This window comes from Thunnus thynnus, chromosome 13 (genome assembly GCF_963924715.1).
Source record: "Thunnus thynnus chromosome 13, fThuThy2.1, whole genome shotgun sequence".
Taxonomy (NCBI): domain Eukaryota; kingdom Metazoa; phylum Chordata; class Actinopteri; order Scombriformes; family Scombridae; genus Thunnus; species Thunnus thynnus.
Genome location: NC_089529.1, coordinates 29,734,674 through 29,756,647, shown reverse-complemented (window position 1 = coordinate 29,756,647; position 21,974 = coordinate 29,734,674). Strand labels below are relative to the sequence as shown.

General features: G+C 37.2%; 2 protein-coding genes across 5 annotated transcripts in view; one reads left to right on the top strand and one right to left on the bottom strand.

The window, feature by feature from the left end:
• The window catches only part of LOC137196127 (arrestin red cell), a 32,198-nt gene extending 20,309 nt beyond the window's left edge, over positions 1 to 11,889 (top strand). Inside the window, exons 9-17 of one of the 4 annotated variants that reach the window (XM_067608945.1) lie at positions 171 to 306; positions 805 to 889; positions 1,091 to 1,163; positions 2,049 to 2,186; positions 2,279 to 2,362; positions 3,814 to 3,837; positions 6,603 to 6,679; positions 6,908 to 6,962; positions 7,211 to 11,889. In XM_067608945.1, the coding sequence (XP_067465046.1) occupies positions 171 to 306; positions 805 to 889; positions 1,091 to 1,163; positions 2,049 to 2,186; positions 2,279 to 2,362; positions 3,814 to 3,837; positions 6,603 to 6,679; positions 6,908 to 6,962; positions 7,211 to 7,298 (760 nt within the window). In that variant the 3' untranslated portion in view covers positions 7,299 to 11,889. Of the gene's footprint in view, positions 1 to 170; positions 307 to 804; positions 890 to 1,090; positions 1,164 to 2,048; positions 2,187 to 2,278; positions 2,363 to 3,813; positions 3,838 to 6,602; positions 6,680 to 6,907; positions 6,963 to 7,207 lie in introns of all 4 variants that reach the window. The other 3 variants (XM_067608944.1, XM_067608947.1, XM_067608946.1) reach the window with 3 other exon arrangements.
• A 2,110-nt stretch (positions 11,890 to 13,999) lies between these two features.
• On the bottom strand, positions 14,000 to 20,117 carry taf9 (TAF9 RNA polymerase II, TATA box binding protein (TBP)-associated factor). The gene is made up of 7 exons (XM_067608953.1): positions 20,000 to 20,117; positions 18,562 to 18,643; positions 17,172 to 17,308; positions 16,946 to 17,080; positions 16,776 to 16,857; positions 15,748 to 15,861; positions 14,000 to 14,439 (listed from the first exon to the last, which is right to left on the bottom strand). The coding sequence occupies exons 1-7, from the start codon at positions 20,033 to 20,035 to the stop codon at positions 14,282 to 14,284; spliced, it is 744 nt and encodes a 247-aa protein (XP_067465054.1). The 5' UTR covers positions 20,036 to 20,117; the 3' UTR covers positions 14,000 to 14,281.
• Between the last annotated feature and the right edge of the window lie 1,857 nt (positions 20,118 to 21,974).

Here is a 21,974-nt window from a genome sequence, read left to right as displayed (position 1 = left end):
AAACGTGTCACACAAGCAGGAACTTCAGTACTTAAAAGTTCTTACTGCTGCTGCTGCACCTTCAAAATAAAGCTCAGCAGGAAACTCTGGATTGTTGACATGAATGAAGTGATTGTTTAAGGAGAAAGTGGACTCATTTCCTGTGTGTGTGTGTGTGTGTGTGTGTGCAGAAACTCGGTGCGTCTGGTGATCAGGAAGGTTCAGTACGCTCCAGAGAAGCCTGGTCCTCAACCGATGGTGGAGACGACCCGCAGCTTCCTGATGTCTGACAGATCCCTGCACCTGGAGGCCTCCCTGGACAAGGAGGTACACATGTACACACATATATATATATATATATATATATATATATACATATTCTTTCCTCTCCCATTAATCATCTCACGACCCCTCAGATTTATCTGCTGACCCTTTGGAGGGGCCCGACCCCTAGGTTGGGAACCACTGGACTAAACTAGCTAACTGTATATAAAGTAGTGTAAACTAGCTCCACCTCCAGCAGCTACAACAGTAACATGCTGCTCTAACACTGATGCTTCACTATTAATAATCTAATGATGTCATATATAATAATATATCAGTCAGAGGGACCAAACCACTACTTTTACTGCAATACTTTAACTACATCAAGCTCATAATACTTATGTACTTTTACTGCAATACTTTAACTACATCAAGCTCATAATACTTATGTACTTTTACTGCAATACTTTAACTACATCAAGCTCATAATACTTATGTACTTTTACTGCAGATAACACTAATGAGTATCTTGTTTTTTTTCCCATGATGCATTGTGTGTAGTTATATTACCACGGAGAGCCCATCAGCGTCAACGTTCACGTCACCAACAACTCGACCAAGACCGTCAAGAGAGTCAAGATCTCCGGTACGTCTGTAACATCAGAAACCAAAACAACAACAGTCGTAATGAAGCTAATAGAGGGGAAAGTGAATATTTGGACAGAGTTGAATCTGACTGAGTTAAATGTGTCTGTTTATTATTCATGAATCTCTCGTTAGAGAGTTTAAAATAAGGATTTACTGGTGTAAAGTGATTAATGTTCACTAAGTGTTTGTCTCTCTGCAGTGCGTCAGTATGCAGATATCTGCCTGTTCAGTACTGCCCAGTATAAATGTCCAGTGGCCCAGCTGGAGGCAGAGTAAGTCCCAGTTTCATCTTCTTGTGTTCCCAGTAAGAATCCGCTCAGAGTTACTGAAGTTAGAAAAAGTATCAATCAAATGATATTTAAGACTTAAAAAATGGTTTATTTCTAGTTTATTTCTCTAAACTTGTTTATTTTGGTTTAAAATTTAGTTTTAATGTGCTGTAGATTAGACAGATTAATCACATTAAACCAGAGATAATCTGAATGTAAGTTTAAACTTGTTTAAACTGGTTTAAATAAGATAGAAACTGGTTTAAAACCTGTTGAATAAAGGGATACATTTCTTAACCAGGAGATAATCTGGATTAAACTGGTTTTATTAGGATTTAAACAAGTATAAACAATAAATAAACACATTTTAAATCTGTTGAAATGACATAAAACCAGAGATAAACTGGATTAAAGTGGTTTTAAACTGGTTTTATTAAGATTTAAACAAGTATAAACAATAAATAAACACATTTTAAATCTGTTTAAATGACATAAAACCAGAGATAAACTGGATTAAAGTTGGTTTAAACTTAGTTTGGTTTTAAACTGGTTTAACACTGAGCTGTTTTAACGTAGTTTAAACTGGTTTAAATTACTTTTAAAGTGGTTTAAATGAGATAGAAAATGGTTTAAAATGTTCAAGCAAGAGACAAATTGCTTTAAACCACAAATAATCTGGATTAAACTGGTTTTAAACTGGTTTGAACTTCTTTAAAACTCATTTACACCAGAACTGAACTGGTTTAAACTGGATCTAACGAGTTTAAACTGGTAAAGTAGATGTATACATGTGTAAACCAGAGATAGAGGATCTGATCTAACCGCTCTGAGGTGAGTCTGTGTGGGCGGGGTTTAGCGGTGTGATTGACAGCTGTGTCGTCTCCGTAGTGACCAGGTGTCGTCCAGCTCCACCTTCTGTAAGGTGTACACTCTGACCCCGACGCTCGACAAGAACAGAGAGAAGAGAGGACTCGCTCTGGACGGGAAGCTCAAACATGAAGACACCAACCTGGCCTCCTCCACCATGTAACACACACACACACACACGCACACACACGCAGCACGTACAGGTGTGTTGTCAGAGTCACGTGACCTCGGCGCTCTGTTGTGTGTTTCAGTGTGAAGGACGTCACCAACAAGGAGGTTCTGGGGATCCTGGTGTCCTACAGAGTCAAAGTCAAACTGGTGGTCTCACGTGGAGGGTACGACACACACACACACACACACACGCCCTACCGCTCTGCTGACATCACTTCCTGTCCTCTCAGCCTCAGTGTTTCCAGTTAAAAGTCATCAGTGGAGTTTTGAGCTCTTTTCTTTCAGACTCCTCTCGATGAAACAGGTTCGGCTGAGCTGCATCAGATTCACTTTAAATCCAGTTTAAATTCAATCTGAGTTCATTTAAAGACGATAAAAAGTGTGTTTTTACTCTTCTTCTGTGACTGTCGGAGCTTCTCATTCGTCATACGTCAGGAACGATGTGACAGACGAGGAATCAAGGAAACAGTTTCAGTGAAATGTGAACCTGCAGCGACTAATTAAGTCCATTAACAGTTAATTGAATAATCATTAGAATTAGAATAGACTTGAATAATCATTTTAGTACATTTTTAAAGAAAATATGACAAAATTTAGTTTTTTTCTTCTCAGATGTGATGATTTAATGTTTTTCTTTATCATAAACGAGAGTAAACTGAATATTTTTGGGGTTTTGAACTGTTGGTCGGACAAAATAAGACATTAAAAGTAGAGCTGCAGTCAACCAAAGAAAATCTTGGTCGACTAAAATCGTACATAATCTTCAACTAATTAATTGGGGGGGTGTAACGAGACAGAGAGCACAGTAAACTCGGCAGCTACACATTTCTCTGTTTAGCATCTTCAGGTTATGCTGACACATTGTTGCTAACTTTGGAGCTAACCTCCTTTACTTTTCCAGCATTAGGGGAAACAACAGATGTGACTTTTTAGCATTTATTAACTGACACACTGTAGTCTGTACTGACAACTTACTACTAACCTTTTCCTCTGCTCCGCTCGCATCCACTGTCACTTCTCTGCTCCTCGCTCTTTCCCGCTCGCTACGCAAACATACTCCTTAACGGAGCCACGCGACCAGTGGTTTCCCAGGCAACGACAGAGGTTGACTCACGTACAGGAACTCCCAAAAAACATATTTATAGAGTTTTTATGTCTCAAAACATGTCTGGATGTATTTGGCTTTCAGGGTTTACATCACATCTGGTTTTAAGTTGAATTTAATCAGTTTAATTTTAAGAATGAAATCTCTTTACAGTCACGAGGGAGTGAAAGAACCGACACATCAGCACTGATCCTCCAAAACAAACACAAGATTAAAATCCTGGTTGACCATCAGCGGCTTCGTGTCGGTGCAGCTCAGCCGCAGCTTCCTGCCTCTTAACTTCCTTGTTGTCAGTGTCGGTTACCATGGAAACGGTCTGCTTGTTGCTGCCGCTGCTCCTCACTGTGTTTGCCTCCACTGTAGGTTGTGAACGTGTTGTCGAACGTGTCGCCCTCTCCTGCTTTTTCGTTTCATCTCCCCTCTTGTGTTTTTGGTTTTCTGTGTGCCTCTCCCTCCTCCCTCCTCCCCCTCCTCCTCCTCCTCCTCCCTCTTCCTCTCCCCCTCCTGCAGGCTGCTGCGAGGCATGTTGGAGAGGTAAATGTGACTGACAGCCTCAAGTGTTCATTCAGTCTGATCTGAAGCCGACAGCACGCGTGACACATCAAACAGCCTGGTTTTAATGAGAAAATGATCTGTTACGTGTCACATGACCAAAACACCAGCTGATACTATAGAGACCAAGTCCTGCGTCACTTCCTGTTTAGCGTCTGTAGCTCTAACTCTCATTGCTTCATGAAAAAATGGAGTTTACTCTCCATGTTTTATCACTAATGCAGATTAGAAGCAGACGACTTTCTGACTTTAACAGTTAAACGATTGTGAGCGTTTAAAAACACGACAGCTCCCATTAAGAGTTTCATTCATATCCATAAAATTCACATAAAACACTTTCTTCTAAAGTCACTTTTCCTACTTTTTACTTGTAAACTCTGCTGTCTAAACACTTTTACAGCATTCAAGTTGTTGTGATTATAAGTTTTAAAATTATTTTCTACTCCAGTATATGTGGAAGTATTCAACAATACAATAAAATAATATATTTGTACAGTATATATGTGTTTATATACACACACATATAAACATTACATGCATAGAAACATCTGTGGGCTGATGGGAAATGCTGTTCGTCAAATGCCACGAAAAAATATAAATATTGAATAACCAACAATATAATATTTGTTGTCTAACAGAAACGTAACAAGTGTAGTTGTCACTGCCTCTCTTCTGCTCCGCTGTGCGCAGCAAACACACTCAGCCCCGCCCCCTCGCCGAACCGCACAGAGCAGCGCGACCGTAAATAACAGCGTAACGCAGCAGAGACTCTCACGCTGAGCTGAAATGAAACGAGTTCACATAAACGAGGTAAATAACATAAATAAACTCAAGTCTCTACTGCGTTTTGCTGTCGTTCGTGGTTGCGCTGCTCTCCTGCGCTCCGTGTTTCACCGCAGGTTAAACGCTCAGCACTCAGTTACTGTAAGAGCAGTAATAAACTTTGTGAATAAAATAACCAAGAAGAGTAATTTATTAATATGATTCATCAAAAGATGGACTTCAAATGATGAAAAATATTGCCGTAAGAGTGATTTACGATATAACGAAATAAACATATTAGATACACATCGTCATATCACACCTGCTTCACTCTCGTGATGAACTTGAGAAGTTTTGTTGTTTGTAGTTTAAAACATCGACACAACCAGGCTGTTTGTGTTCAGTGTGACGTCGGTCTGAGATCAGCAGTTTAACACGCTGCACAAACAAAACAAGACGTCACTGAAGGTTTAAATGCACACGGTGTGAAGAGTCACAACCAACAATATAGTTTATTTGGTACACGTATCTAAAACTAATGCAGAAGCCCTGCAGTAAATCCTCCGTTCATCAAGCTTATAATTAGTTTTTTATTAAACTTGTTGATTTAACTTCACAGTGATTTTGAAGCTGCTGTTGGATTGAAGCAGTGTTGTTTTTACACTCACTGATATAAATGGATGAAAACGTGTCAGTATAAAGGAAAACTGCAGCCTCGGAGATGATCATGAAGTAAAATGAGAACAATTTCAGCAAAAGCAGAACATCATATTTCCTGTAAGACTGTGGTATTATTGCACGACTACATTAGCTTCAGCTAAGTGTACCTAATAAACTGTCTGTCCACGACATGAACTAAATATCTACTTTATTTGTTAACACATGACAACAGAAAGCTGTCAGACTAATTAATAGTATCTAAACCTCCGTGTTGATGGACTGACTGCAGGAAAGCTGAACAATATTCATCACGGCACAAACGACGTGTCTGATGAGTCTTTACTGCTGAAAAACAATCAGCACTTCCTGTGTGTTTCTGCCTCTAAAATTAAAAAAACGTTGAGCAAACTCTTCATTTTAGCAAAGGATAAATACGAGACAGAGCACTTATAGTGACAAACTCACCTTTCTTTAGTGTTTCAGCATCTTTCAGCTCATTTTATCTTATCAGCTGCAACTTTACACTACCTGCAAACAGACACAGTTAGCTGTAGACCAGCTGGTGAACATAGTGGAGCATTTAGCAGCTAAAGAGCCAGATATTTCCCTCAGGAGTTGGTAGAGAGTAAAAACAGAGCTAAAAGAGAGTGAATACTGGACAGAAACACGACTCCACATGAATGATAATGTTGCTCCGTAACTGCTGGATGTGGAAATAAGCAACTGTTTGCTAACATGTTAGCCACAACTGATAATATGACAGAAGTAGTTTTTACAGACTATTCTGCTGAAAACAAGTGGACAAAAAACATCATGTCAAGTCGCTTGAACCAGATTAAAACTATAAAGGATCAAGAACAGAACCCTGAGGAACACCACAAGTAATTATTGACATTATCAATGTGACGATAATGTTGCTCCGTAGCTGTTTGATGTGGAAATAAGCAACTGTTTGCTAACATGTTAGCCACAACTACTTTATAAGCTGATAATATGACAGAAGTAGTTTTTATAGACTATTCTGCTGAAAACAAGTTCAGGCAGCTTTAACCAGATTAAAACTATGAAGGACCGAGAACAGAACCCTGAGGAACCCCACATGTGATTACTGACATTATCAATGGGAGGATCACGTTGCTTAGTAACTGCTGGATGTGGAAATAATCAACTGTTTGCTAACATGTTGAACATATCATTGGTAAAAGGTGATGATGTTTCAGTGTTGTTGTTTATGTCTCCGGAGTTAAACAGGAGAACAGGAAGTTGTCTGAGAGGTGATTTCCTGCTTAAGTGACGTTGTGTGTGTTTGTTTGTTGTTTTTCCAGAGACGTGTCGGTGGAGCTGCCCTTCATCTTAATGCATCCTAAACCCGTGGAGCCGCCGGTGTCCCGCCCACAGTCAGGTGAGTTCACACACCTGAAGGTTAACGATGTCCGTCCGTCGTCAGCCGAGGATTTATTCACACAAACGCGTCAGATGTCACACGCTGCTCTAACAGCCTTTATGTAACTCTGCCCTTTTGTCATCCTCGTCGCCTTCTTTAACATGCACTCAATATCCATGGAGACAAGAGGCAGTTTCCATGGAAACAGTGGTGTCATGCTAATACACGTGTGTGTGTGTGTTACAGCTGTGCCAGAGATGGACCCCCCCATCGACACCAATTTGATAGAATTCGACACAAAGTGAGTATCCAGCCTGCAGTCGAGTTTATTAAGATAAAAAAAAAAAAAATGATGAAGATGTTCTTCTTCACGACGTTCACACACATTCACTGAAAAACAGCTGCTCACATCTGGTCCCGACAGCAACAAGCTCCACATGTCCTCAAGCATGAAACCTGAATCCGTCCGATGTTTTCTAGGGTTTGAAACTGTTATAAATAAATAAATAAATAAAAGGTAAATAAACCGTCTCCTCGTCCTCTCAGCAGCATCTCCCAGGACGACGACTTCGTCTTCGAGGACTTCGCCCGCCTGCGGCTCAAAGGCGTCGTGGACGACAAGGACGAGGACTGCTAGGAGCTCGCCAACCCTTCATATGCTCGCTTTGAAACCACCAACACACACACACACACACACACACACACACACACACACACACACACACACACACACACACTCTTCACGTTACATTCCCCGGTGGAGGGGATGGATGAGGGCATGTTTGGACGGAGGCCTCGCAGGGGCTCGGTGGTGTTCTTCCTCTCTTGCTTCAGCCATTCGTCACGCCGCCGCCGCCGCCGCCGTCATTTTTCGCCGCCTTGTTCTCCATCTGTCTTCTCTTGTTTCTCTTTTTTTTTTTTTTCGCTGATAAATGTTAACCAGCTGCAGGACAGATGATGGCGGTCTGGATCTGAATCTGCTGTTTTTGTTTCTTTTGTAGTCGACACGTTCAAGGCGTGGGCGGGGCTTAACATGTGAAGGAATTGATTGATCAGCTAAAATAGAAGAAAATAAACACGTGTAGGAAGCTGAAGAGGCGCAGCAGCAGCAGCCGCAGCGTTCGTCCTCTTTTACTTTGAAATCTTTTTTGAATGTCGCCCGTTTCCTGCGGCGACGATCACCGTCTTGTACAAACAGAATATATATTTGAAACATAGAAAAAAAAATAATCTTCTACGAGCAGTCGAGAGAGAGATCTGTGTTCAGTGGTGATCGCCGTTTTTTTTTTTTTTCTTCGAGTACATAACTGTAGATGCTTTTTTTTTACATCATGGCTGCAAGAGGAGGAAACACACTCACACACACTCACTCAGTCTTACGCAGGCAACTGAAGTTCAATTTCACCAGCATCCACTCTCCGCTTCGCCCCCCCGTCGTCACATTTTGTGAAATGTTTTTGTCACGTCATCACATTTTGTCCGCTGCACTGTTTGTTTTGTTTTTTTACCCTCCCTCCCTTCACTCCTCCTGTTCTTTTATTTTTTTAAATAAGAACCATTCCAGCGTTGACGGAGTCGGGTTGTTATTTTTAACACTTCCCATCTAAAGAAGTTTGTTTTTTTTCTGTCGTCACATTTAAAGGAAAAGTTCAAACCAAAAACAAATGCGTCAGTCCGTCTCTCAATACTTTCCCCTGCTCTGTCTGTGGCTCATTGGTTCCTACTGAAGAAGTAAATCTTTATTAAATGGTTCATTAATAAATAGTTTCATTTTTGATCCAGACTTGAAGGAAAGCACAAGGTGCAACTACGCGGTTTGATTGTGTTTGTCATTTCAGGACGAGGTTTTATATAAATGACGGTTAAAATAATTCTTTCTATAAAGTGGATTAACAAGTATAAGTTTGGTGTTATTTTATATTTTTCTTATTATAAACAAATTACATAAAAACACCAAAACCAACGACGTCCGTCTGTCTCTTAGTTACTCTCTGCTGCTCTGGTTCCTGCTGATGTGAATCTTTATAAACATCTCACAAATATTTAGTTTTATTTTATATAAAAAGGCTCAATAATTTACTGCGTAATTACAGTGTAATTTACAGCGTAATTTACAGTGTAATTTACAGCGTAATTACAGTGTAATTTACAGCGTAATTTACAGCTTATTACTGTGGTTTTAATCACCGTTAAAGATGAGAAATATCTGACTGACTTTGAAGAAGTAATTGCGTAATATGATTTTGTTATTCTTGTAACTTTACCACTGAGTCATAATTGTACGAGGAAAAAGTTGTTATACTTAAATATAAAAATCATAATTCTATGAGTAAAAAGTTGTTAAATTTTACTACCAGGATCTGAGCACATGACCCGACAGGAAGCCAGAGCCGTAACGTTATATTAAAATATTAAATCTTAAAGGCAAAGTGAAACTCAGCGCAGTGTTCATGTTGTAATCCTGAGATTACAGAAGAAAGTCTTGTTAGAAAGATCAGTTCATCGTTGGTTTTGGTGTTTTTTGGGGGGATTTATTGATAATAATAAAATTACAGAACATCACCAGACTTTTCCTTCAAATCTCACTTTTTCTACGTGCAGCAGGTTTGAAAACGTCGATCACTTATATTCACTTTAGTAAAGACGTTAATAAAATAAAGACAATGTGCAGGAATCTTCAGACCAAACGTTTTCCACCAGCTACACTTAAAGGTGCAGTTTGTAGAATTTAGTGGCGTCCAGCAGAACGTTCATAAGTTTGTTTTAATTAGTTTATAATCATCTGAAAATAAGAATCGTCGTGTTTTCGTTACCTTAGAATGAGCCTTTATATCTACGGAGGCCGCCATGTTGCTACGGTAGCCCAGAACGGACAAACCAAACACTAGCAACCTCACCGCTAGATGCCACTAAGTCCTATTGTGATTGTTTTATATTAAAATAACACTTCAGGTGAAAATATTAATGTGGAAAATATTTAAAAACAGCAAACCTACTAAAGGAGCCTGAACTCTGATCACGCTGGAATCGTTTTTTTTTTTGTTTGTTTTTTTTTTTTTTAACTCTGATTAAACTTTAGACCAGAGTTGGACTTCGAGTCACTCGACTCTTTTGGATAAATTGAAGCTTGTTCAGCAGACGGATTTATTTGACCTTTACTGGGTTTAAACTGGTCTGAAGTGGATTTCTTTTCCGTCAGTTATGTTCTGAAGTGCTTGATGCTAAACTCACAACAAACAGAGCAGTTAGCTGCCTGGTTTAAACTGCCATCAGCAGCTTGTTAAAGGGAAATACTGGTGTTTTTTGGTTTATCATCATCATCATCTTTCTGTTTAAAATATTAATCCCCACTTGCCACAAATTTACCCAAATGCACTTTCAGTAAATACGTACGATAACACGACAACACTGCGTCTTTACTTTAATCACTTGTGTAAACTGCATCGTGCCTTCTGGATCTCACTGTTGCCAATAACTTTAAGTTGCCAGTTTTTGTGATAAATTCATACTAAATATACAGAATTTGCAGCATTTCAATAAAAGCCTGAGAGGAAGTTAGTGATGTTTTTGTTACGAAGCAGTAAATTACAGAAAACTACTGTAAATGTCAGCAGGTGCCAATAATTCAGTCTGTAATTAAATTCTTCTATTTGAGATAAACGGATTCAGTTTTTCTGTCTCACAAGTTTAAAACTTCAAAAGCAGGAAATAAAATGTATTTTTAACAAGTACAAGATTTAATTCTAGTAAATAAAAAACCATCAAAAGAAGACCAGGAGATGTGGTTGAAAGCTTCATTAACAAGCAACTTTCATGAATTTCTCTTTAGTCTTTAAGACTTTCTGTAATTCTTATAAACGTTTTTGTGAAATTACAACTTTATCCTGTAATATCGCTGCTTTTTTTCATAGAATTACTGTATTATTGACTCGTTTACTTGTAAATTTCTTTTTTTCCTCATAATTATTATTACTTTATCATCAAATAACACTCAAAAATATTTCGACGTAATTCTTTAAATCTCAGATATGTTGTAAAATTATGACTTTATTCCTGCAGCATTTTAACTTCTTTATCAAAACATTATAATTATTAAATTCTGACATTTTTATCCAACAGTTAAATCTGTCATAACACCTCGTTATGATTATTACGACTTCATTCCTGCAACTTTTCTCTTAAAATTACAACTTTATTCTCAATCTTGAACTTTTTCTTGTAAAGTATCAACATATTCTTGTAACGCTGTTGAATAAAGTCTCAATTTTACAGTTTTTTTTTTACATTTGTACAACTTTTTCTCAAAACACTTCAACCTCAAGATTTAAGTCGTAATTCTGATCCTCAGAGAACACCAACCTTTTCCATTAAGGTCAATTTTTTGTGTATTTTTTTTTGTTTTTTTACAAACTTAAGGTACAAATCAGCAAATTAAACATGAGATCTGTGCCAATGAAACACCAGAGATGTGATAAAACAAACCAAACAGCACCAGTGATTCTCAGCACATGAACCTCCTGCTTCCTCCTCTCCCGACCATCATCCATTTTTATTTAAACTTATTTTCCTCATGTGACCTCAGACATGATGTGAAGGACTTCAGCAGCTCGGGTATTATTATTATTATTATCATTATTATTATTATTATTATTCCTCTACTAGATCTTTTTCTCTGTATGTTCATTCTTAAACACAGATGCATCATGGGTAAGAGTAGTTAGGGGCCATTCCGACATTCGCCGTCAAATCTTGTTTCTTAACGAGTTTTTCGTGTTTATCCCCCCCCCTTAAAAAAAAAAAACAAACTGCACAGATCAACATTTCAGATGACACAGAAGCACTGCACTTTCATTGGACAAAAAAAACCCACAGAACTGCATTTTTATGTTTCGCTTATTTCAGGAGAAGAAGAAGAAGAATGTTGATCTTTTTGACGCTTGGCCAAATTTAGAAATTTAGTTGTTTTTTTTTGACAAGCTTTCGAGGCTCCGCGGGTCGTCAGCTCGCTTCACACAAAAACCAACAAACTATTTTTTTTTTTTGTTGTTTTTTTTTAAATCTTAAAAAAACTGCCAAAACTCTCCCTCCTCTGTCCTTCGCTCAGTCAGTCACTGAAGCTGCGACCGTCGCCCAGAAGGGAAGAAGAAGAAACAGAAACGGAGCATGTTTTTAATTTTTTTTTATTTTAATTTTTTTAGTTTTTATTTGTAATTTTTTTTTTTTTTTTTCCAAGCAGTGCTGTGAATCGTACGAGCTGTGATTCTGTCCTTATTTTGTCGTGCATATGTGGGGTAACTTTGCTAAGTGTGAAAATATTTTGACAAGTGCCACGCCCCGGCCTGTGCGATGCTTAACCATAATGTCTATAAGACAGGAAGTGATTTCTGCTGGTGGGACGAACACCAGAAAAGAATTATGATTATTATGCTTCTGATTATTATTATTATTATTATTATGGTGACTATTATTATTATTATTATTATTATTATTATTACTTCTACTGTATCATCATTGCGACCATGATTATTCTCATAATCATTTAAGAGTCTATTGTTTTGCCATGTATTTTTTATTTTGAGATTTTTATTTTAGTTTTCTTTTTATTATTAAAGGTAAAATGAACTAACAGATCCGGCTGTTGTGTCGTGTTTGTGCTCACGTCTAGTCTGTAAATGTTCACACAGTGAAAAGCTTCTGAAACAAGTTAAATGTAACCTGGACGTCTGTAACGGTGAACAAACGTCACTTACTAACAGACTTATTGATGGATCAATCAGTCTCCTTCCTGATTTCCACACTGTCTTCGTTATTGATCAGGATGTCTGCAGGTCTTTTATTGATTTAAGTTTCCTCAGCAGGTAAAAGTCTTAAATTTCATTCACAAAGGTCTTAAATGTTTTTTCTAACCTGCCATCATTAAAAACGTGGCAGGAAAATCCTTAATTCTATTATTCCAGACCTCTGACCTTAAATTAATTAATTAATTGATGATCAATCATCTGTTCATCAGTTCTTCTTCTGCTGTTTATCCACATCCAGGTCATTATTAGTTATAATATCAGGAATGATTGTTATAAACTGCCAGGAAGTGATGACAAAAATGTGAAAAACACTTCAATAAACTGACACATTTATTTCACACTTCACTTCTATCATCACTAATGGTTTTCACTTTTATCTTTCATACTTTGAAACATATTAAAATGTTTTCTATGTGGTATTAAAAATGTCTTTTAAGGTCTTAAATTTAAACTGGTGAAGCAGCAGAAACCTGTTTCTATCAAAGTCAACAACCGTTAAACAGATTAAGAAGACGATCGTGTGTAATGTTCATATCTGTAATAAAAGATCTTTTACAGCCTGTTTCAGTCTCGTTTTTTAAAGTTCAGGCCTCATTTACACCTGATATTAAAGGACGAGTTCACAGTTTTTCCAGTGAGTCTTAAACCAACAGTCAGTCATCAAATGAACATTAAAGCTGTGTTTCTTGCTGTAATCATTCCTCCTGTTCATACTGACCATTAGAAGATCCCTTCATAATGACCTTACAATGGAAGTGATGGAGGACAAAATCCACAGTCTGAAGCCTCAGCGTCCAAATGAGTCAAATCAAGTAGATATCTTTCAACGTTACAGTCTTTTTAGTGCCAAAGTTCCTCTTTTTGTTACTATACTTCCACCTGCAGCTCAACAGGGAAACACTGTCCGAGGAAACACAAAGAAGGAATTTGATGCTAAAAAGACTGTAAATGTGTCAGATATCCACTTGATGTGACTAACTCAGACTGCTGAAGACTCACACAGACTTTTAAATGCATTGAAAGCACATTTGAAGGATCTTTTAATATCCAGTATGAACAGGAGGAATGATTACAGACACCTGACTGCTGGTTTAACACACTGGGAACACTGGGAACTCGTCCTTTTAACATGTTTTTCCCTCCAGATACAGATCACACTTTAATAACATGCAGAACAATAATTCATCTAGTTGTAAGTTTGATCTCAGTAGTTTGAATCTTCTTTCTGCTCTGTAACATCCTGAAATTCTTCCTCTCTTCTCTTCGTTCTCTCTCTGGAAGCGTTTTCCCTCCACTGCAGCTGTTTTCAACCAAATTAAACCCAGTTTGAACCCAGTAAACCAGTAAACCAGTAAACCTCTCTGCAGGTTTGTTGACTTTCTGTTTCACCAGTTAATGAAGAACTGACTGAGAGACTTTATAGTTTAGTTTTACATCAGAAGGTTAAATGATGAACTTTATCAGTATTAATGTTTCAAATGTAGATTTTGGGTGAAATGTTCCTTTAAAGCATCTTTTATATGAAGAGTCGCAGCACGTTTTGTTTTTTTTATTATTTTAATGCCGTTTATTGTAAATCAGTGAAACATGAGCGCAGCTTCCTCTGGTTGTTGAGCGTCCCAGCAGACTGGTTTTACTGGTCGACACCCAGCAGACTGGTTTTACTGGTGTGACTGGAAGTGACGTTAGATTCAAAGTCCTAGAAAACTAAAAAATAAAACAAACTAACAGGAGTTCAGTTTCTGGCGAGCTGTAGCGAAGGTCGATGTTTGGGGTTTTTTTTTTATAGATTATTAAAAAGTCGTCTTCCGTCTCGTCGTCATAAAGCGTCGTAGTCGTCTTCGTCTTCGTGTTTCCTCTTCAGCGACTCGCCGCCGGAGTTCTGCGACACCATGTTGGTGGTGATGAGGATGTTCTTGGAGCCGATCAGAGACGGGTTGATGAGGACGTTGGAGACGGCCGGCGTGGACGGCGTCGCTGTCGGGACGAGAAGAAGAAGAAACGCGGCGGTTAAACTTTCAGTCCACAGGAAATAATCCACCTTCTCAAATATCTGACAGAGAACTGAAGACGTCACATTTCATCGATTCAACGATCAGTTAACTGAGAAAATAATCACTTTGTTGACTGTTGATATTTATTTACAGTTTGTTCTGTAAATCAGTAGATTTTATATTTTCACATTAATCTGTTTTAGTTTTAATCAAATGTTGCTCATTTAATTATTAAAAGTTAATTAATCTGCAACTAATTAAATAATCAATTAATAAATTCAAGCAAACATTTGATGATTCCAGGAGAATAAATAATTATTTTACATAATAATAAGTTGAATATTTCAGAGTTTTCTGATGTTTTAGAGACGATTAATGATGAAAATAATCGTTAGTTGCAGCTGTCGCCATCTTTAATGTGCTGTTACCATGGTTACGGGTGTTGTTTAATGTTCACCTGTTTATTACTGATGATTTAATAACGTAAACATCATTTAATCTTTGTTGTTCTTTAAATGTTGTAAAATGATGAATTGATTATTAAAATCGTTCCAGTTTCAGACGTCAGTGATAAACAAACGTCTTTCTACAATATTGATTATATTATTGGATTAATAATAATAATAATAATATTGATAATGTGACGAGAACATTAAATATAACATTAATCAGCTGAAACATCTTCACTTGTTTATAAACTTTGTTTGTTTCAAGGATTCAAATCTTTAATATTCAGACGTTTGTTCAGTTTGAGCAGCTGAACTTTCACTTTGATTGATTATTATTGATTTATTGGTTTTGTTTTATTGATCCTTCCTGTAAAAACTGTAAATAGTTTAAAATAAATTATACATCCTTAAACTACATTAACTGTTTCCTGCTGTTTAACTTCATTATTAATTAATCTGTTGATTATTTTCTTATGAAATCAAACATATTGATCAGTGATTCCTAAAGACGACGTCTTCAAATGTTTTGTTTTGTCCACAAATATTTTCAGTTTATCGTCAAAGAGACGAAAGAAACTGAAAATATTTCAATTTAAGAAATTGAATCAGAGAATTTTACTATTTTTTTCTTAAACAAAAAGACTCAAAACGATTCATCAATTATTAAATAATTGATGATCAATCGTTAATCGTTGCAGCAACGTTTGTTTCATTTAGTTTGTAATTAACTACATTTTTTAAATAAAGATTTTAAATCTCGTCGTTTTCCTGATAAACAGAACCGTGTCAGTGGTTGAAGTCTGATATTAAACTGGTATCAGATGTAAATCAGTGGTTCTTACTGGTTTTGGTGGTGGCCGTCTGAGAGGGCTGTGGGATCTGAACGGTGAACCTTTGACCCGTCAGAGACACCGGAGCTCCGACTTTAGTGGTGACGGACTGAACAGACGGAGTTCCTGCAGAGAAAAACACACACAGATCCAGTACTCACACATACTGGTTTAACTGGGACTGAACAACAGACACATCTGTTACTGGTTCAGAAAAACATTCAGTCACTAAAAGGTTTTATGAGCAACGAGATGAAAATTACTTTTATAAACATTAAACAGCATCAAAGCTTCATGTCGTCATTATTAATATTTACAACAATTATTGATGATCGATTAGCTGAAGTTCTGCTCGCAGCTTCTCAACAGTGAAGATTTGAAGCTTTCTGGACTGTTGATCAGAAAAAACTGAACTAAGAAATAAATAAAAACTGGTGATTTTCACTATTTTATGACATTTTATGGACAAAACAATTAATCGAGAAAATAATCAACAGATTAATCGATAATGACAATAAATGTTAGTTGCAGCTCTAATAAAATCCAGTTTCACTTTAACATATAATGACTTTTATAAACAGTTTTACTGTTGTTGTTCCTCACATTTACTTTAAAACTTCTGTTTCATTTCATTATTATTTAACTCCCAGCAGCAGTGAAGCACAGACTCTGTTTAAAGAAGAAGAAGAAGAAGAATGAATGGATGTTTTCTTTGATTAAAAAAAACTTAACGAGGTTTTAAACGTGGTCTGATTTTACCAGATTGTTTCAGTTTCAGTAGAGAATAAAAACTATCTGGAGACGCTGATGTGGATTAAAGTCGTTTATACAAGAAAATGTGTTTTAAACGAGCAGGAAGCTGCTGATCTGAAGACTGACGTTAACCTTCGTTCTCTCTAACGACCAGCAGGAGGCGACTCTACCGGCCGAGAGTCCACAAACCAGTCAATGACGTCATGGTGGCTACGAGTAGTTTGTAGCGTGTAGCGCCCTCTACAGCCTCACAGCTACGCTACAGGTTAACGTGGCGAGAGGCTCACCGAGGGTCGGCGTGCTCGGTCTGCTGGAGACGGCGCCGACGCTGAGACGAGGCACCGTTATCCTGCCGGCAGACGACGACACCTGGAGGGAAGAAAAAACATCAGTTTCAGAGGATAAAACAAAAAAAGAGAGAAAGAAAAGACTCGGAGGAGAAGCGACGACTTCTCACCTTCTTCTGAACAGATTTGAGTCTGTAGTTTGGCGCCGTCAGACAGTAGCGGTCCGGAGGGAGTCGAGGTCCCGTGTACGGTTTGATCAGCGGCAGAGGCGTCATGTTCTTCTGCCTCGCCACCTCCAACAGGAACTGAACACAGCAGAGATCAAAGATTAAAGCAACCGGCTCTCAGAAAAACAATCATGGCGGACGGCGAGACGAGGACGAGGAGGCTTCTTACGTCTCTCGGCGGCGGCGAGGTGAAGGACTGGTCCATACGACACTGGATGGCCAGTTTGATGTCGTCGGCGTCCACGCTGGACTTCTTGGCGTGTGTGGCGTAAATCTTGGCGTCTTCGATGATGGTCGTCACGTATCCTGTGATGAGAACGTTAAAGCTTTGATCAGCTGATCGACAGGAAGTGAATCAGAAACTATTACTACAATATAAAAGCATCTAAAAAATGCTTCAAATGTTCTTTTCTGTGTCAAACATGAAAGTAAATTCAGGATCTTTGAACTGTTGATCGACGACGTCACTTTGAGCTCTAAGAATAAAAAAAAAACTGACATTTTATAGACAAAACGATTAATCGATTAATCAAGAAAAGAATCTGCAGATTAATTAATAATGAAAACAGACTGAGGAACATAAAACATTAAAAACAGACGTGAAACGTGTGAAAATCAAGTTTGTTTCATCGTCACGACGTAAAACAGGATTCAAAAGGTTAAAAACACTGAAAGGATTCAGTCAGTAATTAATTAATTATCTTTATTAAAACTCATCAGAGAAACAAGTATGATGTGAATATTTGATATCAGAGCTGCAACTAACTAATTGTTTGGTCAATTAACATTAAAATAGTAAAAACTGATGATAACTAGTGAGTCTACTGTCACGTAAACAAATAAAAACATCAAATCATCACATTTGAGAAACTGATATCAGAACATTTGCAGCATTTTTTGCTTTAAAAAAATTATTAAAACAATGTCTTGATTATCAGAATATTTGCTGATTAAATGACAAATTGTTGCAGCTCAACTTACTTCAATCAATAAACATGATTTTTATTATTAAATACGTTTTAAATGCTAAATTTAAAAAACTAATTTGATAAAAGAAAGTTAACGTGACTCGATTCATGTTGGAAGAAAAGTGACGACTCATGAAACGTAGAGCTGCAACGATTAGTTGATAATCAATTAATCAATCAACTGAAGATTAATTGGCAACCATTTCGATAATCGAAAAATCATTCAATAATTTTTTAAAAGCAAAAATGCTGAAAATGTGCAGGTTAGAAAATATAAAACGTGAGAATTTGAAGCTTTTCTGTCGTTTACGACAATAAACTGAACATGTTGATCAGACAAAACAAAACATCTGAAGGTTTCTGATATTTTATAGATGAAACGATTGATCAGGGAAACAATCAACAGATTAATTGTTGCAGCTCTGATCAAATCAAATCCATCGTTTGATTTGATTTTTAATCTTTCATTTCTCTCAGCAGATGTTCCGTCTGTAGTTTTTGCGAAACACATAAACAACGACGTCAAACCTCCGGAGACCAAACCGTCTGTGATCAATAGAGAATATTGATCAAACAGCCACGTTCACTTACTGTACGTGAACTCCAACATCTGGTTGATGACTCGGGGTTCGTACTCAGTGATGCCCATGTCCTTCAGGATCTGGATCATCACCTGCAACACAAACACATTTAAACATCAGAGCTGCGACTCATGTTTTCATTTCATTCATCTAGAAGTCGTTTCATCCACGACCCAAAAACAACTAAAGAAACCAGAAAATATTCACATTTAAGAAGCTGGAAGCAGAGAATTTGGGCTTTTTTTTTCTTAAAAATGATTCGAAACAGTTAATCGATTATAAAAATCGCTGCTGATTAATTGTTGCAGTTGTACATTTCTCTGTGTTTTGACACTTCAGAGTACTTGTACTGAAGCTTCTGTTTGGGACGGTTGTCTGTTTGAATTCTGCCCCATTGCAGCAGACTGGTTGTACTGGTTGACTCCCAGTCCAGTGGGAACAGGTGTGACTGAAGCAGCAAGTCTCCCCCTCTGATTACACGAAGGTTCAAGGCTGAACTATCACAGCAGAGTCTAAAACAACATGATCAGGATCAGTTTATAGTGAGAATTTGTCTAATTTATCAATAATTTCCTGTTTCCAGCGTCTCCAGAGTGAAAACAGTTTTCAGATGAGTTGATGATAAAAATAATCTGTTGATTACCTTCTCAATAAATCGATTGGTTTATAAAACATCAGAAAACAGGGGAAACATGCTGATAATCGATAATGAAAACACTCATTAGTTGCAGCCACAGGGAACAGCTGAACATTGGAGCCTTATGAGACATTAAGGCTGCGACTAACTATTATTTTCAATATTAATTAATCGATTATTTGTGCGGCAAATTGTGCAAAACGTCCATCCCGAGTTTCCAGAGTCTGTGATTATCGTCTTGTTTTGTCCGACAAACAGTGAACGCGTCCTTTAATATCTGTCCGCATACTATTGGCCACATAGTGCATCACTGTGAACAGGTTGTGATCACATTCAGTAACAACCAGCAGCTTGTTTATCACACCAACACACACCAGAACACACTGAAAACACCAGTAAACTACAACTTCCCTGGTTGGTTTTAAACTCAGATGACAGTTTAACCGCAACACCTCTGCAGTCACGTCCCGGTGTTTCGGTGTCTCTGATAAAAGCTACAGGTACCGTTAAAGTTAATAAATCCCGCATCAGTTTATAGCAGAGATGAATATTTAAAAACTCGGAGCCAAATATGCACTGAAGACACTTCTGTTTACACCCAAACACCGGCTACCGGCTAGGCTATCATGCTAGCTGGTGGCTATTGTTGTGAATGGACGTCTGAAAGCTACGTTAGCTTCACAAGCTAACTAACGTTTGTCGCATCCGTTGTTGACGTTAACCGCGCTACTGAACAAAAACAACGACCGGGATTTGGTCAAACTGCAGCTCAGTGAGGAAAAACTGTTTCTAACTGTTTTCTTAACGTTACCTGAGCATCTTTCGGGATGGTTTTTGGAGCAGACATTTTAATTTTCCCCGCAGCGCCTTCACTTCTTCTTCTTCTGCTTCCAGTTCACACGGACTTCCCGCGAGATTATCATCACAGACGAGACTACAAGACCCATAATGCAATTACTAAAAACAATAGTATTCAAACAGGTGATAGTTAATAATAATAATAATAATAATAATAATAATAATAATAATAATAATAATAATATAACAACGTAAAAATACTCCACTACAAGTAAAAGTCCTGCATGAAAAATCCTCCTACAGTAAAAGTACAAAAGTGCAAATATTATGAACTTGATGTAGTTAAAGTATTGCAGTAAAAGTACATAAGTATTATGAGCTTGATGTAGTCAAAGTATTGCAGTAAAAGTACATAAGTATTATGAGCTTGATGTAGTTAAAGTATTGCAGTAAAAGTACATAAGTATTATGAGCTTGATGTAGTTAAAGTATTGCAGTAAAAGTACATAAGTATTATGAGCTTGATGTAGTTAAAGTATTGCAGTAAAAGTAGTGGTTTGGTCCCTCTGACTGATATATTATTATATATGACATCATTAGATTATTAATAGTGAAGCATCAGTGTTAGAGCAGCATGTTACTGTTGTAGCTGCTGGAGGTGGAGCTAGTTTACACTACTTTATATACAGTTAGCTAGTTTAGTCCAGTGGTTCCCAACCTAGGGGTCGGGCCCCTCCAAAGGGTCAGCAGATAAATCTGAGGGGTGGTGAGATGATTAATGGGAGAGGAAAGAAGAAAAAACAAAGTTCTGATACACAAATCTGTTTCCAGTTTTTGGACTTTTTCTCTAATCTTTGATTTTTGCTGAAATATTGGATCATTTGAACATTTATTGAAATGAAAGCATGTGAGAAGTTTAGAGGGAAAAATCACTATTTGGTGGAGCTGTTAACAACTCATAGACATGTGAAATGTGACCCCGACTACACACTGCTTTTTGTAAGACGTCAAAAGACAAAAAGGTTGGAAACCACTGGTTTCATCTTTAACAATGTGTTGTATTTTAAAAGCTTGTTATATTATCCATTGTGTCAAATCTTCATCTGAAATCTTTTTAAGAATCAGCAGTGATCTCTGTGTCGCTTCCTGAACAGTTGATGTTTTCTGAAGATGTGAGCGATAGAAACACTCTCCTCGTTTACCTTTAATATGATTTATTGTCGTCTAAACCAACCAACAGTGTCACAAAGCTTCACCTGAAGCAGCCATAAGCAGAATTATACTTTCAACTACGTCATTAGGACTTTACAAAATATGCAACTGTTCAGATATTTTAATATTTTATATGTGACTTAGGTAAAATTACTTAACTAAAGTAAAAAAAAAAAAAAGTTTAATGGAGGAATTATTACATTTTGGCATCAATAATTTTATTCAATTACATGAGAGACATTTAATGAGGACCAAACCCTGAAACAGAGCAGAGACAGAAGAAAACCTGCAGGAGGCGCTACAGGAAAACACACCGAACACTGAGTCTGAGCTCCTCCTGCATCCTGCATGAAACAATGTAATGAACTGTATATTATTACATGATATTCTCCTAAAAAAAAGATAAGTGTCAAATATCAGACAATAAAGGACTAAAGACACAAATACGACGTTGTGATAAAGATAAAAGAAACATGATTTTAAGAGTGCAGTGTCAGTGTGTTACAGTAATAATACATTTTTTTTGTTATACTATCATGCATGACAGCCAGTTTCCTCATGATATGTTATTTGCTAGATTGATATAAATCTACAAGGAAACTGCATAATTTATTTATTCATTTATCTAAAGAAACTCTTCACTCTCAAGTTTTAAATATGAAATTATTACAAATATGGAAGTAAAACAGCACAAAGAACAATAAATGTTCCAAACACAATGAAACTTGTGACATTTCATGCTTTCAGGTGTAAAATGATGTAAAAAGGAATTCAAA